This window comes from Mustela nivalis (assembly GCF_964662115.1).
Source record: "Mustela nivalis genome assembly, chromosome: 8".
NCBI lineage: Eukaryota > Metazoa > Chordata > Mammalia > Carnivora > Mustelidae > Mustela > Mustela nivalis.
In genome coordinates this window covers 49,666,307-49,685,349 of record NC_139027.1, presented here as the reverse complement: position 1 = coordinate 49,685,349, position 19,043 = coordinate 49,666,307, and the positions used below count along the sequence as shown (strand labels likewise).

General features: G+C 47.1%; 1 protein-coding gene across 4 annotated transcripts in view; it reads left to right on the top strand.

Moving 5' to 3' along the window:
* The window catches only part of DGUOK (deoxyguanosine kinase), a 28,971-nt gene extending 20,194 nt beyond the window's left edge, over positions 1 to 8,777 (top strand). For 3 of the 4 annotated variants that reach the window (XM_082743965.1, XM_082743967.1, XM_082743966.1), the window contains 4 exons: positions 2,616 to 2,763; positions 7,119 to 7,234; positions 8,021 to 8,120; positions 8,541 to 8,777. In XM_082743965.1, coding sequence (XP_082600091.1) covers positions 2,616 to 2,763; positions 7,119 to 7,234; positions 8,021 to 8,120; positions 8,541 to 8,567 — 391 coding nt within the window. In that variant the 3' untranslated portion in view covers positions 8,568 to 8,777. Of the gene's footprint in view, positions 1 to 2,615; positions 2,764 to 6,020; positions 6,108 to 7,118; positions 7,235 to 8,020; positions 8,121 to 8,540 lie in introns of all 4 variants that reach the window. The other variant, XM_082743964.1, reaches the window with a different exon arrangement.
* The last annotated feature ends 10,266 nt before the right edge of the window (positions 8,778 to 19,043 follow it).

Here is a 19,043-nt window from a genome sequence, read left to right as displayed (position 1 = left end):
TACTTCCAAATTAGACAAACTAGTTCTACTTTTTAGTGTTCCCATAAATCCTCCTAGAGGGAAAAAAGAAGGGTACACTCACTTGGAAGTGTCACATAAATTTTTTCTAACATTATCTCAAAACCAAGCAAGATACGTAGAACAAGTCCTGTGGGCTACATATTCCTTCTCTACCCTAAGAGAGAGTTTACTCTTTTTTTTTTTTTTTTTAAGATTTTATTTATTTGACAGAGATCACAAGTAGGCAGAGAGGCAGGCAGAGAGAAGGGGAAGCAGGCTCCCTGTTGAGCAGAGAGCCTGATGTGGGGCTCAATCCCAGGACCCTGGGATCGTGACCTGAGCTGAAGGCAGAGGCTTTAACCCACTGAGCCACCCAGGTGCCCCGAGAGTTTACTCTTTACAAAAGCTAAATATGTGAATTATAAGTAGTTGAGCTATAGATGTGAGTTCTTTTACAGTTGTTGGGTACACTACTGCATGTTTTTCTCTCCAGTTTCCCAGGCCATGCCTCTTAGACTAGGAAGATGAATTACATATAACCTTCCTGGTTACCTGGAAACAATTCACCATGGGTTTTTTGATTTAGCCCTTTAGTGAAGTAGGCATGTGAAAGACCCCTCAGAAAAAGAAATACTTCGTTGAGAAGTTACAAGATCTTAACGTTTTCTTGTAAAGGAAGAGATGGGAATTGATTTTTGCTATAGGCACATTCTGAATATTTTCTTCAGGGGGGCATTTTTGAGATAGAAAGGACAATCCATTATATATTCTAATTGTGATAGTAATTTAGACCTTTTGCCTTCTTTAAAAAATTCATTTATTCTTTCCTTTGCTCAGCACAGGCTTACTAAATCCCCATATGTTCAGGCACTGGGCTAGACCCTGGGGCTGCAGCAGTGAGCAAGGCAGACCCAGTCCCTGCCTTTAGGGCCACCTTAGTGTAATGGGGACTCTGAGACAGCACACATGCTCACGTGTGTGATGTGTGTCCCAAAGGAGGAACACAAGTTGTTCAGGAGAGTGAATGGCTAGGAAGAAGAAATCTAAATCTTTTCTCTTGGGGTTAAACAATAGTGTGTGGTTTTAGAATGGGCACCCTGCTGCTTGGGTTCTGATGCTCCTTCTGTGTGGCACCTGCCTGCAGACTGCAGTGGTTCCCTCCCCTGGTCCTGTACATCCCAGAGGTCTTCCCCCCCCCCCCTCCGCTGGTCACCACTAGCTGTGGAGAAAGAGAGGTGCTCATCCCCAATAAAGAGGAGGGCCCCTCTTGAAGGGCTTCTTAACAGATACATCATTGCTCTTTGTGGGATTTTAACTTCTAAGTTGCCTATGAAGAAACTGAAACTGTTTTTCAGAAATTGAGTTACAGACGTCATCATTCTGTGTTGCCTTCAGCTAGACTATAGTTAAGCCATCCCAGACTGAGAAAGTTGACTTAGGGAGCCCCTAGGTTAATTTCTTCACAGCCCAGCAAAGAAGTAGGTATAATAGCAAAGATGTTCGACTCCTCTGCGCCTAGTCACTCCTGCAGGCACCTCTTGAGTGCTCCCTGCAGTCATCACCACAGTGCTGTGAGTCAGGTTCTCCAGTCATCTCTTTGCACAGAGGAAGAAATGGGCTGAGGGAGTTTGAGGACTTGACCATGGCAACCCAGTTTGTGAATTTGGGGGCCAGGCTCACACTCGGGACCGTGACGCTGCTTGCCCGTTCTCTTCCTCGCAACACTTGCAGCCTTGTGGTGTATACTTTCCTGGACCATTCGTATACAAGGATTCTGAATTTCATTTTCCCAGAAGTGGCCAGTTGCTAAGCGTTGCCTTAGAAACTAGTGTTTATTGTTTAGGGTATAAATTGTGTTTTGTATCAAGATGCCTGAGGTTTGAAAGCAGAGTTGACCCTCTGAAGCAATGGTTTCTTGTTGGCTCTGATTTCCTATTTACCAGATGCTCCTTTAGTTGTGGAAGTAAGCAAGGGGCAAGCTCGTTTGATTTTTAGATTTAGCTTTCTTGTACCTGGACTAGAAGCTCAGTAGCAGAGGAAGCAAGTAAGGGCTCCTGTGTGCTTTGGGGAGGGTCTGCTTTCTGGGGAACACTGCTGTGAAGAAGAAATGCGTCCCCAGCTCTATAGGGGACACCATCTCCCTACATTTCCTTCTCCACTTATTATCCACACGAGAGGATGGCTCAGCTGCCTGGAGGCTCAGAAGGCCTCATAAGCCCTAGATGCTTTGTTGATTTGGGGGCTGGCTGCAAAAGTGTGAGTTTGTGTGCACATCGCTGTATGTCCTGCGTGGCCTCCAGCAGGGAGAATCGCTGGCAACCATTGGTCGGTCGTCTTTTCCACTGCTCCTATTCCTCCACTGGATTAATCCAGTTGGAGAGCTATGTTTTGGGCTTCTAAAGTCGACATGCTATTTCCCATCTTACTGCTGAACAAGGAAGGAGATACAGGCTAAAAATTCAGATTTCTTAAAGATTGATGAGCCAGAAAGTTTAAATGGCTTGCACAGTCATGAAACAAGTTGGTTATTGATTTTTCTGCTTCTCTCCCTTTTACCTTTCATTCCCTTTCCCATTCTGATCGCCTTCCCTGATCCCACCTGTATTTCCAACCAGGTATATCTTTGCGAAGAATCTTTTTGAAAATGGTTCCCTCAGTGACATCGAATGGCATATCTATCAAGATTGGCATTCTTTTCTCCTGCAGGAGTTTGCCAGCCAGCTCAGATTACATGGCTTCATCTACCTCCAGGCTACTCCCCAGGTAATGTGGAATGGCAAGCCTTAATCCTCAGTGCTGTAGGAAACCTAAGAGATGATGCTCTCCAACACCCGATTTTCTGGTTGGGAGAAATTGGAGCAGATATTATGTGGAGCATGGAGAGCAGTGTGGGTCGCACCCTCCTGTTCTGGCATTGAGCACCCTATTTCCCACACACTTTCTGCAGCAGAGGGCTAAAGCAGATGACTGACAGAAAGGGGCCCTCTCAATGTAACAACAACGTAGAGAACATGGGGCATTGTCTTTCTTGGCCAGGGTTTGCACATTGGCTCCTCTGGCCAGGTCACCTGTAGCCAACTGTCTTGGCTTTCCCTTTCCTCCAGCTGGGTCCTTGGAGTCTAATGGTCTTGATGGTTGCCTGATATTAGCCTAATTTGTAGCTGCCTTTTGAACCTTGAGGGTGCCACTGGTAAGTAAGGGTGGACTACAGAAGTTTACATTCTCTGACTTCTCTGACTTGGACCCTGGAGCCAGCCTCATACACTATAGGGTGATGTTGCAGGAGGAGCACCAAAGTCTCTGACTAGCAGTGACCATGGACAGCCCCTAGAAACCTTTTGCCTGGAAGTGTCCTTGTCTTTCAGATTTAGTGGCTCAAGCTAGTGGTCTCTAAGGGCTCTTCTGGAGTGGGATTCTGAAACAAGGCTGGAGGTATTTTTCGAGAGGTGTGTTGATCTCAGCTTTTGAGACATATATAATGGGTGGCTACATGTCAGGTCAGGTGTACAGCATAATCTCAGGAGGCAAGCTCCTTCTGACCAGAGGCTATGCTTTCTAGAGACAAGACTGAGCCTTGTAGACGGAGCAGGCCAGAGAGCAGACTGAGCAGGGTCAAAAGATAGTGGGGAGCCCAACACGTGGACTTGCAGGAGTGGGAGAGGAGAAGGCCAGCAAGAAAGTCTTCCTCACTTCTTTGTGCACTTGGAATGACTCTGAGAAGGGGACAGTGATGATGAGGGTGTGACTGATACATCTTCATGCAGAGACTAACCGAGGTCTTTTAGCTGGGGGAGGCTGAGGGGGTTTGAGGGGTTCTTACAGCTTAAAGGTAGAAAAAGCAAAAAAGCTTTGACTGGATGGGGATTTTGATGCTCTTCCAATGGTTGTAGAGCCAAGACCCAGGAATGCTTCCCCAGAGCCAACCCGACCCCTTCTGTGAGATTCAGAGGTGACGGTATCCAAGGGAAGAGCAGAACAGAAGTGAACCACATCTCTGTGTGAAAAGCCGTGTAATTGCCCTGTACTCTAGTACAGAGCCCTGGGAAAACCTGAGTTTAGAGCTTGTGAGATGGACCTAAGGAGGGCATTTTGCTCCTTTCTACCTGCTCTTCCCTAAGCTCTAAAAGGCAAGCAGACCAACATAAAAAAATCAGTGAAAAGGGAGATGTTGGCCTCAGTGTCCCCACCCAGCCCTGTGGAGTCACGAAGAGAGTGCAGCTGGCCGGGCCTTGCTGGGGACTGTTGGCGGCGTGGAGATGGTCTGTGGGGGTGCCTGGCCCAAGTGGCCTGTGGGTTTGGGCCTGGGAAACACAGTGGCGAGACCCACCAGCAGAGTCGCCGTTGCCGTCCCAGCAGTCCTTTCTCCTGGGTGGTTGGTGAAGGCGGCAGGTCAGCAGGAGGTCCCCCCCTTGCCGTTCATAGCCCACTGCCTTTCTTAGTCATGTTCAGGTGTACCCTCCCCATAACGACTGATAGCAGACACAGGACTAGAGCACTACTTGCACAGGACTTGATAAAAAAGAATTTGTTGTAGCTGTACCAGTAAATGCCAAATGCTCAAAATAGGAGCTTACCTATTAATCATGCTCCGTGGAATTTACTCCATAAATACGCTCCCACACGGGCAAAGTGGCTCCTGTGCCAACCAGCACTGTTTGTAATAGCGGGTCATTGGACATAGCCCAGGTGGTCATCCGTAGGGGCTGATTATATTATGCTCTGGCCCTACGCTGGAAAGCTCCGAAGCTGTGAAAATGGGAAAACACCATACTAACATAACAGTCTCTAAGACATTGTTAGGTGAAGAAAAGCTGGCACAGAGAGTATGGTGGGACACCTTTTACAAATGTGATGTTTTTTAAAAGGTGGGGGTAAGGTGTATACGCGTGGACTGTTTCTGCAGGCATACAGAAAGTCACTGTCGGTTGCAGGGAGAGACAGCTGGACCGCTAGAAGTTGGGCTGGAGGGCTGTGTGATGGGGAAGGGAGGCAAACAACGGGAGATGTTTTGAAGCCATCAGCAGCAAGAGTGGGGTGTGGGGACAGAGAGGGAAGAAAAAGCAGGTTGATGGTGAAGGAAAGTAGAAAAGGAAAAGATGAAGGCAGGAGACAAAGGTGGATGGAGCTGGGGTGTCGGGATCAGAGCAAACCACGAATGAAGGCAGCAGATATGTACTGAGCTCGGGCTCTGCCAGCGTGGCTAGCGCTCGGGCCCGAACAACACAGGCTGTGGCCCTCGCCTCTGTGCCCCCTGTGCACGCCTCCCTCCGTCTCCTGCGGCCCTGGACGTGCCACTAAGGTGCTGGGGAGCTGGTACCAGAGATAAAGGGGGAGCCCCTGCCGCCTCTGGGAGTGCCTTTCTGACTGTTGGGGCCTGGTGGCTCCCTTCCTTATTGGCACTGCTGCCCTGAAGGTCTAGACCTCACAGTTTAGCGCTTGATTCACTGTTTTATGTATTATTTATGATCTAACTAAATTTTTTTTTAAGATTTTATTTGTTTATTTGACTGAGAGGGATCACAAGGAGGCAGAGAGGTAGGCAGAAAGAGGGGGAAGCAGGCTCCGTGCTAAGCAGAGAGCTCAGTGCGGGGCTTGGTCCTAGGACCCCGAGATCATGACTGGAGCTGAAGGCAGAGGAGGCTTAACCCACTGAGCCACCCAGGTGCCCTATCTAACTAAATTATAAAATCCCAAGGACAAGGACTTCATCTAAGTTGGGGATGATAATTGATTAGGGGAAAAGGCTGATGAAAAGGAGTAAGTGCTAAAAGTATTAACCTGTTAGATCTGTCCCCATAAATCAATCTGAGAAGCTGGACATAAGCTCATAAATGAAGTTTGTTTACATGATTTTTGTCTCCTTAGAGGAAAGGTGGGATGCACAGCACAGACTCTGCATCTTCAGGAATACCATGCACTTCATTTGGGGCTGAAGTTTATATTGGGAATGAAGTTTTCAAGCATTCGAATGAGGGTGGTCCTAGCTCAGTGAGTCAATCCAGCTCTTCTTCCAAGGACAGATGACATTGAATGATGAAATGTTTGCCAGGCAGGGAGAGGAAGGGAAGCAATCAAGCAAAACGAACATTGGGAGCAGAAGTCTCAAGGTGGGAAAGAGCTTGGTCTGTCCCTCGGGTCCCATCTGGCTTAGTCCAGGGAGGTACTAAGGAAGTTGAAGGTGGAGGGGTCGGAGCAGTGGCCAGAATCCCACATGGCTTTGTGTGACAGGTAAAGGAGAAGATGACATTCTCTGAGCCAGTGTGCTTTAGACTTTTCTACCAGCTGAAGGCAGAATGGAACGATGCCCACTCTGGAAAGCGGGAAGGAAGGAGAGTTAGTCTTAAGCCTCACTTTTTTTTTTACTTCTTTACCTTTGACCTATACAAAGTTTGCCTTCTGCTCCAGAGTCAGTGAGTGACAGGTTAAGACATCTTTCAGATAACTTACCATTTTGTAACTGTGATGCTCCTCATACTTCCTTAAACCTGGGGCTTTATGGCTCTAGGCAGTAGGGAGCCTGGGAGGGTGTTTGCAGCAAGAAGGGTTCTGCCTTCTCTTGTGTAACTATGGAAGGGCAGGTGGAGGCAGCTCACTGGGAGGAGAGAGCAGCAATGGCCAGGATCTTGACACACCTTAACCTTGATGAGTCCTCACGGCATCCCCCAGGGTGAGTGGAGGGCAGGAAAGAAAAGCCCATAAAGATTGCAGCACTCGTACATGGTGAACACAGGAAGTGAATCGTGGATTTTCTGACCTTAAGGCCTGTGCTAATCCCATGCACTTTACCGCCTCCAGAAAGCAGAGAGCCAGAGGACTCCTGCCATGGTCTAGGTGAGAGGTGATGAGGACCTGACGAAGGCAGAGGTGAGGGAGATGAAAGGGGATTTAGTGACTTCCTGGATGGGCTTGGGAGGAGGAAAAAGCAGGGTAATTACAGCTCCCCAGGGTGGATGAAGTTTGCCATTAACCTGTGATCATAAGGAAACAAGAAAGTAGAAGCAAGGTCGGGGCTTATCATTCCCAGGTTGGATGTTATCAGGAGTGGGTCCTAGAACCCCCGAAGACCCCGAAGCCACAATAACGCGTGAGCTCAGCATGGCCTGGGGATTGTCTTGTAGGTTTGTTTGAAGAGACTCCACCAGAGGGCCAGGAAAGAGGAGAAGGGAGTTGAACTGGCGTATCTGGAGCAGCTTCATGGTCAGCACGAAGCCTGGCTTGTTCACAAGACAACTGAGTAAGTGGAGAAGGCAGCACCACACAGACACCTGCCTTCCTACAGCCAGGTGCTCAAACACAAGTTCAACAGGCAGCCCCCTGAGAAGGTTCAGGATAGACCAAGTGGTTAGAAATCTGAGAAGCTCAGTATTAGCTATAATCTGTATATTTTAAGAGGCATTTTATTAGATTCTGTTTCTCCAGCTTTTTTGTTTTTTAACATTTCCCTAGATTGAACATTGTAATGATGGTGATAGAGTTGACACAGGGCGAAGGGCTGAAAAACTTCAGAGAAATTTTCCATTTTACTAAGCTGACAGTCCTAGTTTTGGACTTTCCTCCCTCCAGGCTTGGTATGTAGTCCACTTGAAATGTTTGGGGCTCTGACCTTCAGTATCCATCTCAAGACTAAATTAGAGAAATTTCAGCCTTCTTCTTTGTAGCCAACTTTATTAAATACTTTTTTTTTTTAATTGTAATTTACATGCGGTTCCATTGTGAAGCCTTGTGACTTTAGGTCTGTTCTGTGGATTATTAAGACATGGTGAGTATGTGAAGGGTCAGCTTTGTTTTATCTTTTTTTTTTTAAATAGATTTTATTTATTTATTTCACAGACAGAGATCACATGTAGGCAGAGAGGCAGGCAGAGAGAGAGGAGGAAGCGGGCTCCCTGCTGAGTAGAAAGCCCAATACGGGGCTCAATCCCAGGACCCTGGAATCATGACCTGAGCCTAAGGCAGAGGCTTTAACACGTGAGCCCCCCTGGCACCCCAGCTTTCTTTTTTCTGTTCATGCTTCTTACAGGCTCCACTTTGAGGCTCTGCTGAACATTCCAGTGTTGGTGTTGGATGTCAATGAAGATTTTTCTGAAGAAGTAACCAAACAAGAGGAACTCATGAAAAAGGTGGAAGAGGACCTTAACTCCTGCTTCTAGTGATTTTCCTTTATTGCACTTTAATCTTTGCTTCAGACTTCAGTGTAATGGGCCTTGTGCTTCAAATTGCATTTCACACTCTAAAGCCTACAGGGCCTTGTACAAGTTACAAATACAGTCCCTATTCTCTAAAGCATTTTGGGCTAATAATTGTTAAATAATAGACTTGCTCCCTAACTTCCTCCTCAAAGGTATTTTTGGACTGGGGAAATGCAATTTCTGGATTCTCTTTCCAGCTCAGCCACTTCCACTACATGACCCTGTGCAAGTTCCATTTCCTCCCCTTTCCAATTTTTCCTAATTTACAACACCTCGTATCAGTGTGGGTGGACTAATGTAGAGTCTGCTGAAAATGTGAAATTTAACTTTTGGTTTTTCTCTTTCCCACAGGTAAACACCTTTGTAAAGAATCTGTAACTGGTACTGGGATGTTCTGGCCATGACCTGCGCTCTCTGACTTTCTAAAGCTGGAAAAATCCTAAGTCCTGTACCTTGCCATCTCCTTTTACCCCTAGAGTCCTCTGACCCTCGGGTCCCTGGTTAGTGTTAGCCTTTGTCTTTGCAATTCCCATCTGTTATATCTCAAGGACTATTAAAATAAAGTGGAAGTTTTGCTTCTTTTGCTAATCCGGTTGTTGGTTTCTCTCTTGGTCCCTACTCTGAATTCCCCTCTAGATGAGCCATTTTCACCTGAGGACAGTCCGAGCTTTTCCTCTTGAATCCTTTGCCACCCAGACTTCCTTATGTCTGCTTATTCCCTGACATGCCCGGGGCAGGAATTGTTCCCAGGATTCCCAACCAACCCTACCCTGGGCATGAAAGGGAAGTACGGTGGCTCAGGAGAGGGTGGACACTCTGTGCGAGCCCCAGAGCTAGGGATGGAACCCAAACTCTAGGATGTTCCTTTCTCTCTTCCCATCCAGCACTCTTATTAGGGGGGCACGGGGCACTCAGACCTTTGTGCTAGAGCTGAAGATCCTGGACCAAAGGGGAGAAAGAAAGGGAGAAAACAAATCCGGAGCCCCATAGTCCAGCATCTCACATTTAGGGCTCGGTCATCCCGGCATGCTGGCCTTTCCAAAGTATTGTACCCACTGAGTGTCATGTGCTCTCAACGGAGTGACTGCTGGAAGGAGAATCTTTTCGTGCTGTGCTTGAAGCTCCAAGGACATTCATTATTAAGGGAGGAAAAACACACGGCTCTGTAGACTTGAAGTGCTCCATTGCAAGAAGCCTGCAGGTCCCTGATTCCCCGGGATTGGACTTCCTGCACTGAGCCCTCAACAGTTGTGCAAGCACACAGGAAAATGAATAGGCTCAGGCAGCAGTGTCCTGGAAGACAGAAACCTGTGTTTTCCTTTATGCTTGGGAAAATGAGTATGAGCTTGGCTTCTGACAAATGCATGCCATTGCGAAATAGAAACACAGTGTTTCTTTGCCTTAAATTTTCAACAGCTTTATTGAGATATAATTCATGTACCATACAATTCATCTAATTAAAGTGTACAGTTCAATGGTTTTTAGTATAGTCCATAGGGTTGTGCAACCATGCATGACCACAGTCAATTCCAGAATGTCTTCAGCACCCCAAGAAAAATCCCCAGCCAACTAGCGGTCACTCCCCATCCCCTGTCCCCTCTGCTTCTCCCACCTCAGGCCAGCTCTGGGCAGCCACCAAGCTACTTTTGTCTCAATCTAGATTTGTCTTTTCTGGACATTTCATATAAATAGAATCCAGTAAGGTGTGGCCTCTTGGGAATGGTTTCTTTCACTTTGAAGGGTTTCAGGGTTCAGCCATGTTGTACCATACATCAGTTCATCATTTCTTTTTTATAACTAAATATTTCAGTGTATGGCCATACCACATTTTGTTCACCCGTTCATCTACTGATAGACTTGGATTCTACTTTCTGGCTAGTGTGAATAATGCTATGAAAATTCACATATGAGTTTTTAGATTTTACTTTTTCTTGGGTATAAACCAAGGAATGGAATTACTGGGTCCAGTGGTAATTCCATGTTTAATTTTTGGAGGAACTGCTAAACTTTTCTGAAATGGCTGCACCATTTTACATTCTCTAGAGCAATATCTGAGAGCTCCAGTCTCCCCAGGTCCTTGCCAACACTTGCTGTCATTCTGAAAATGGCCATCTTAGTATCCTGTCATGGTTTTGATTTACATTCCCTGATGGCTGTAATGATGAGCATCCTTTCATGTTCTTACTGGTCATTTGTATTCCTTCTTTGGAAAAATACCTCTTCAATTCAACAGACAAACTCCTTTGTCCATTTTTCAGTTAGGTTCTTTGGCTTTTTATTGTTGAGTTGTATGAGACTTTAGATATTCTGGATACAGGGGCGCCTGGGTGGCTCAGTGGGTTAAGCCACTGCCTTCGGCTCAGGTCATGATCTCAGGGTCCTGGGATCGAGTCCCGCATCGGGCTCTCTGCTCAGCAGGGAGCCTGCTTCCTCCTCTCTCTGACTGCCTCTCTGTCTACTTGTAATCTCTGTCAAATAAATAAATAAAATCTTTTAAAAAAAAGATATTCTGGATACAAGCTTTTATCAGAGACATGATTTATAAATATTTTCTTCCATTCTGTGGGGTGTATTTTGATAGTGTGCTCTGAAGCACAAAAGTTTGTAATTTTGATAAGGTCTAGTTTAGTCACTTGTGCTTTTGGTGGCATGTCTAAGAAAATTTTGAACAACGCAAGGTGACAAAAGTTTGCGCCTACATTTCCTTCCAAGAGTTGCATAGTTTTGGCTCTTACATTAGGCCTGTGATTGATTTTGAGTTAATTTTGGTGTGTGGTGTAAGGAAGGATTCAGTTTCATTCTTTGGCATGTGCATATCCAGTTGTCCCACCATTAGTTGGAAAGATAATTCTCTTCTCCCACTGAATTGTCTTGTTACTCTTGTGGAAAATCAGACCCACTTGTTCTTGCATCTGTTGACTACTGCTTCAGGCTTTGGACAAGAAAACAGATGAACATAGGATGTGAGCTATGTTTTAGAAACTCAATGGTTTGGGTTATTTAGCTTTGAGGGGCCCAAATGTTTAATTTCTATTTCCATTTCCAGGAATTACTAACGCAGAAATCTATAGACCCAGAGTAAGAGCATGAGGCCCACTCCTTCACTCAGTTAACCAGTCCTCATCAAACACTTGTATCTGCTCTCTGCTAGAGACCGAGGAGAAAACAGTGAGCACGATAGAAGGCAGACCTTGTCCTTACTCTGCAGAATTAATCTAATGGTGAATGTGAAAGACCCTGAGCGAGTAATTGCAGATATGGTGGCCATTCCGAAAGGAGAAGTGCAGGTGGTGCGGCGGCCTACAGCAGAAGGAGCCAACATAACCTAGGACAGCCCCCAAGAAAGTGACAGCTGTTCTGAGTTCTGAAGAATGAATGGGGCAGGTCATTCAGGCAGGGAAAAAAGTTGTAGGCCAAGGCCTCTGTATGAGAATGAAGCATTAGGCCCAGCTTGTCAAAACTGAATGAGGCTGGGGGGTTTATGATTCAGCAACACACTGCTATCCTTCACATTTTCTACTCAGCCTGAAAACCTGGAAATCCAGCATTTCTTTCCCTGTGTACCCTTAGCCCTTTAGAAAGAGAATGTTCTGTAGGATAGTGCCATCAACAATCTCAACCTGGATGAAATAATGTGCCCTTTTCCCGACTGGTAGCTGAGAAAGTGGTTTAGCGAGGAGCTGTAGCTCTGGACCTTAAGCATCTGAGGAGGGGTGCTCTGGGAGGGGTGTTTAAACACCAAGACCAGCTCTGCACAGTCTAGCCGGTCTGGTGGCCATCCCACTCCTCATTTAGGGTGTCCTCCAATGTCACAGAACTTGGATTAACACATAAAAGTAACTAGATTTCATTCTCGTTTATGATGTGGTAAAACCTGTTCTTCTGGAACCAGAATATTACCTTGATGGGTTTATAATGTGAACCAAGATTGCGAAAGTTCTCAAACTCTCAGGCTTTCGACATGAAGGGAGAAGGTGATAGTTTCAGGTGAAAAAGGCTGCTTGTTAAATGCAAACACTAGAACCCCGGGGACTCTGAAGCAAGGGAAGAACAGGCACTTTAAACTGAAAGACTGCTCAACCTTCAGCCTTCACTTTAGGGAGTGGCCAGCTTACATCTGGACCACTTTCTCCTCTGTTGGTCTCTTTTAGCTGTTCAACTATTTGGTGTATCCCTTGGTTCATTTCTATCTTTACCCACTGTTTTGAGTGATTTCATGGTTTTTTTTTTTTTTCTTTTTTTGTGCTGCCATGTCAAGTTGCCACAATGTGGCTTAAAGTAGCACATTTAACTTCTAGTTCTACAGTCAGAACTCTGACATGAGTCCCACTAGCTCGAATCAGATTATCAGCAGGCCTGCATTCCTTTCTGGAGGTTCTGGAGGAGAATCTGTTTCCTTGCCTTTTCTGTCTTCTCGAGGCTGCCCACATTCCTTGACTTGTGGCCCCTTCTCCTGCCTTCAAGACCAAGCAAAGTCTCTGACCCTCCTTCCGTGGTCACATTTCTTTCTGACTGCAGCCATGGAAGCTTCTCTGCTTTTAAGGACCCACGTGATTATACTGGGGCCGAATTCTCTCCCCATCTCAAGATCTTTAGCCTTAATTAAATCTGTGAAGTCCCTTTTGTTATTAAGATAACATACAAGTGTCAAGGATCAGGACCTGGATGTCTTTGGAGGGCTGTTATTCACCCTTGCAGAGATCTCAACGTCATGGCTCCTACTATCATGACGGGGTAAGGACCTCTGAAGAGCTTGCAAACGTGGAAAATGTGAGTCATTTGTAATAGCAGAGGGAATAGTCCAAAAAACCTGTGTATCCCCATTACCCACACCCTGGCCCAATCAGCCTAGGATCCCTAGGAACAAATCTGTAGTTTGACAAAATCCGATTTACTAATTCATTGCAATGAGGGAGGCCACACGGGAGGAACTAGGGGTATGTGACCAAACAGGAAAAGAGAGAATTATAGGATTTGGGGGAGGGATAGAGTTTAGGCCAAAATGTAAATGAAGCAGTGCTTTGACAGGCTCAAAGCAAAGCAGGTCTATATATACAGGAGCCAACACCTGGTCTGAACTGCACAGTAGACCCAGATTCATTTCCTGCAAAAATACAAAGTTAAGGTAAATGTGGACTGTTGGGTTCAGAAGCCCCTTATCAGAAGCTCTGAACCTGAGGTGCAAACCGAGAGCGCTGCTCAAAGTGACTTAGATCCTCCTGGCAACAGAAGGGGGTTTCATTTTTACTGATAAAATTTCAAACAGTGAAATTTCTGATGGTCCATCGTTTTAGAGAACAAGGTTTCTCAGTGAGTCAGAAAGCAGCAGTTCCGCAAAGAAGGGGGCGGTTATGACGCCTTAGCTGCCCTTGGGAGGAATATTGTTCCACAGTAACTTTGTAGCCCTCCAGCTTTAGTTTTCTTAGTCTGAGCTAATTTTTACTTTCTCACCCACTTTGGTTATCTATTCAGAGCAAATCTGGTGTCACTTTGGACCAAATCACCACCCTCTGATTGTTTTGAAGCAAATCCCGGACAGGAGGATGACTTTGAAAGCTAGCTCTGTCCAGACCTCTGGGAATCATTACCTGCCTATCCCTTCTGCTCAGCATGTGTAAAACAGTTCCTCGCCTCCACACCGCCCGGGGCAGCAAAGCCTGTTTCTCTGGCTTCTCCATGCTCGCAGGTGACCACAGGAGGAGTCCTCCCCGTCCTCCAACTCTCTTTCTACACCCTTTCTCCCCAAATTCTGCTTGTTCCCCTCGGAAAGCTCTCAGACCTTCCCTGCACCTCCGTGTCTGCCGCTCTAGCTGCAGGTGTGCAGGGTACGGTGCGGTCCAGTCCCCCAGATTCCTCGACTCCACCTCCTCTCTCGCAGCAGACACCCAGCTCCCTTCCCAGCATGGCCCTGTCAGGAGCGGCCACAACGCCCACTCCCTGCCCGCCCCGTACTTCTACCAGCAAGCCACCTCAGCTCACCCGTGGGCCAGCGTCCCCCCTTATCCGTGGTTTCACTTCCCTGCGGTCTCGGTTACCAGCAGTCAGCCATGTTCTGGAAGCAGATGGTCCTCCTGACGAGTTGTGGGAAAGTCCCAAGCCGCCCCATGCTGCGTCACACCGCCTACGTCATTCCCCTCACTTCATCTCATCACACGGGTTGTCGCATCTCACAGAATCACCAGGGTGAGCACAGCACAGTAAGATTTGGGGAGAGAGCACAGTCACAAAACTTACAGTGTCTTAATTGTTCTATTTTGTCATCAATGATGAATTCGCTGTTAATCTACAGTGCCTAATTTATAAATCAAACTTAAACTTTATCATAGATATGTACGTATAGGAGTATATATAGGGATTGGGGATGACCTGTGGTTTCAGGTTTCCAGCGGGGGTCTTGGAACATACCCCCCCCCCCAGAAAAGGGGAGACCACTGTACAAAGAGAACTGTGGTTACTCTCTAAAAGCACAGCTTCCAGTCAGGTCTTCTGCCAGCCCCTGCCCCTTTCCACTCCTGCCTCCCACCATGACTGCCCCTCAGTCCCCTCAGTCCTTTCTGTGGAGAAGTGTTAGAGCTGCCATGTTTATACAACCTCACCAGCCTCCACTCCTACCATAAACCCCACAAGACTACCTTGCTTCCAGAAGACAGCTTGTGTTTCCCACATAGTGAAATGCTTCTCTCTCATCGTCTCCCACTCTTTCTTTTTACTGAAAAGAACTACTGATTCTGCCAGTCCCCAGTCTACTCTCTCTGGGAGGCTCTAGCCTTGCCTCACACAGAAGGAGCCAGTGTTTGTGCTCTTGGACACAGTGCTTATTAAACTCGTCCGACTCTGTATCAGACCTGAATGAAAGTTGACTGGAGACCTCTCTCCCCTCTTGGGCTTTGCCATTTTTGACACAGACCATGTCTTGGTGGCTTAGCACAGTGCTTGGCTTTTATCTATTTACTGCTCTTTGGTGAGCGCCTAATATAGACTTGCTAAATAAATGAATGAGGTAACTGGAGACATGGTCTGCCCTTTCTGGGGTCATCGGGTTTGGGAGCTCCATGTTATAATCACCAAAGTATGAAGTGCCTTCTGTGTGCTAAGTACTACAAGGATATGCAAAAAAATTATGAGGCCAGACCCCACCCTCAAGTTAAAGGAGCTGATGATTATTGAATACCTACTGTGTGCCGGATACCCTGTGGAACACTTTTATTTATTTGTTTATTTATTTTAAAGATTTTATTTATTTATTTGACAGAGAGCAGGGAGAGCAGCAGACAGAGAGAAAGAAGCAAGCTCCCCATCGAGCAGGGAGCCCAATGCGGGGCTTGATCCCAGGACCCTGGAATCATGACCTGAGCTGAAGGCAGATGCTTAACCGACTGAGCCCCCCAGGTGCCCCACTGAACACTTTTTAAATGTGATTTCATCCTCTCAGTAATCTTATGAAGGAGGTTTAAGGTCCCTGTTATTACCAGTGAGGAAAGAGAAGCTCAGGGAAGTTAGGGACTCCCCCAGGCTCCTCCTGCACTAAGTGGTGGAGCTAGGGCTCAAACCTGACTCCAGCGTCTGCTCTCTTCCCACAACACACTGCTTGTTAAGGGAGACAAGACAACGCTTTCAGAGAAGAAGGCCAGCATGCATTTCTTTGGCTCCCTCTTTAGATTTATCAGTCCACTGGAGTTGCCCAGGCAGGCAGAACTTCGGGCCTGCTAGCGCTGCGACGTGGAGGCCCCCACATACGTCCTGAATATGCCTTTGGCTCGGCTGGCCCTGAGCAGGCAGCCATGCTTCCAGTGGCCCAGAGCTCTTCTCTCTGGCAACCACAAGGTGTTGAGTCCCTCCAGGCACCAGGCATTAAGGTGCATTTGGAAATTCGGTGAAGATTCTGGAATGCGTTTACAAATACCTTTCTATCCAACTTCCTGGTCCAACGTGGATGTTGCTATCAGACAATTCTCCTAAAACAGCTTTAATCATATTCAGTCTTCTCCTTTAACAAGATTGGCATCTAAATGCAAAGTGGTATCCTGGATTGGAACCCAAAATAGAGAAAGGACATCGGTGGAAAAACTAGTGGAATCCAAATTGAAACTCCAAAGCCTGGAGTTGAGTAAATAGTAATATGCAAGTGTCGGCTTCTTAGTTTCGGCAAATGTAGCATACAATGCAAGACGTCAGCATCAAGGGAAACTGGGTGAGGGGTATATGGAAACTCTGTGCTACCTTTGCAACTTTTCAGTCAATCTAAAATTATTCTAAAACTGGGGCACTGGACTGGCTCAGTCAGTAGAGCATGTGACTCTTGATCTCAGGACTGTGGGGTCAAGCCCCACGTTGGGCATAGAGCTTACTTAAAAAAATTATTCCAAAATAAAAATTTATTTAAAAAAAAAAGTTAGGGGCGCCTGGGTGGCTCAGTGGATTAAGCCTCTACCTTCAGCTCAGGTCATGATCCCCGGGTTCTGGGATAGAGTCCCGCATAGGGCTCTCTGCTCGGTGGAAAGCCTGCTTCTTCCTCTCTCTCTACCTGTCTCTCTGCCTACTTGTGATCTCTCACTGTCAAATAAATAAATAAAATCTTTTTAAAAAAAAATAAAAAATAGAAAAGAATGTTTGTGCCTCTTACAAGGTAATGACCAAGCTCCTGAACTGTGCTTTTGGGATCCTCCCGCCTTAATCTTCCCCTACCCTGTGGAAGAATCCTCTGGTCTAGCTGAATGGTTTTACTCACTGTCCTCTGCACAAAGTTTGTGCTCCCCTCCCCACTGTGTTGTCCCTAGCCACACACCCTGCTGGACGGATAAACTGCCAAGGAGTCGTCATGGTCCTTAATTGCAAACGGAAGCCGGTTACGATGGACCTAGTGAAGCTCAACCTAGCTTCACTAGGTGACACATGTTCACTACAGGAGGGCTTTCTAGAACCAAAGCTCACACTCGGGAGAGCGGCCCAGGTGACACTTGCAAAACCAGCTTAGTTTGGCCCAGAGGCTGCCTGGTCCACACTATGCTCCTGCATTTGATTCATCAGGCCAGGGCCAAGGGCACTTCATCTCCCGAGAGCACTTGAATTAAAACGCGGTGCATGTCTTTGGGAGTGGCAATGGAAAAGAATAGTACTGGGGAGCGGCAGCCTCCTCCGAAGTTGGGGACGTTCCCCAAGGCAAGAGAATGCCTGTGTTCTCTGTATCTACGGTGGTCTGTCCCCCCCGCCGGCTGCCACAGTTAGAAACAGAAGGGGGGGGGGGCATTGGACTCCTCCCTCTCACTCATCCCCAGCAGCTGGCTGATCCTCTGGGGCTAGCAGTTGCCCCCTGCTGTTTCCCAGCTCTTGTCCCCAGCAAGCATCGTCTTCAGTGGCTGACCTCCCCAGCTGGGCCAGGCACCTTTGTGCTCTTGCTGAGTGCCCTTTGCGTGTCTCTTCTGGTAGCCTTTGCCACCGGAGCATCAGAATGGTCTATTTCCTCATATCTTCAGTAGATCACTGACTATGTCTTATGAGTCTTTTTATCTTTGGTGCCTGGCACATGGGATATGCTGCTCAGTAACTATTAGACAAATGGAAAGAAGGACAAAGGGGAGAAGAGTAGGCTAAGCTTGAGAAGGGTCCCTGGACTGAGCAATGAAATGCGCCCCCCCCTTACTCCTATCCTTTTTGCTGCTAGCAACGTGCCCCATGCTTGCCAGGTCCCAGACCAGCTCCCAGCCGGGGACTGAGCATCCTCTCTGGCGTAAACAGTACAAGCAGAAGACAGCCAGGGAGCCCTCTGAGTCCTCTTGTAGGACTGCCCTAGGTGATCCCAGGGCCCCTGGGGACCAGGCAGGGCCTCATGAGAAGGGAATTGCAGGAGACAGAAGAGGCCCCAGGCTCTAGCTGGGTAATATTGCAACATTAGCCCCAGATTGCCCTCTGTAGGCTTCTTCTACCCAAGAAAGATATAAACTTAAGTCACTGCTGTTTGTATCATTGTATACATTGTATACATATATCATTGTATACAGCTCAACTAGTAACCCAGTGGCTCTAAACTTGCCGAGACATTCTCTCTTGCCTCCTCTGGGGCCCTGCTTGCAGGACAGGTGTGTGTCAGAAACCTTGCAGCCAGAAACCCCAGAGACCGGCACTGGAGACCCCCCTGCAGTGGATAGACGGTTCCTGGGTCTCCGGGACCAGCACAGGGGAAGAACGAGGTAAGGTGGTGGAGAGAAGCCATGCCACCCCGGGCCAGTTGTTGGGCCTAGATACTCCTTAGGTTCCTTGCTCTGAAAACAAGAAATGTGATCCTCTAAGTTCTTTTTTTTTTTTTTTAAGATTTTATTTATTTATTTGTAAGAGAGAGAGAGAGAGTGAGAGCGAGCACAGGCAGACAGAGTGGAAGGCAGAGTCAGAGGGAGAAGCAGGCTCCCTGTGGAGCAAGGAGCCCGATGCGGGACTCGATCCCAGGACGCTGGGATCATGACCTGAGCCGAAGGAAGCTGCTTAACCAACTGAGCCACCCAGGCGTCCAGATCCTCTAAGTTCTTACAGCTTCAAGCTCAAAGTATTTGCCTTACGAATGAAAAAGTAGTATGGAAGAGATGGAGCGTTTGGGTTTAGGTATCACACCTGGGCTCCAATCCCAGTCGAGCCACGAACAAGCTATACAACTTTGACCAGTTCCAGAACCTCTCTGAGCCTCTGTGTTCCCCGTCTGAAAGTGAAACTGTCTTTGCTCCCATTTTGCAGGGTCATTCCAAGATTAGAAATGCCGCAGACAAAATTCTGGGCACAGAGTAGCTGCTCAGTAAGTGGAGCCGGTAGGTTTTTGGGTGGAAAATCTTTCAGAGAGCCTAGCTGAACTGAGCCTCGGAGATGAGG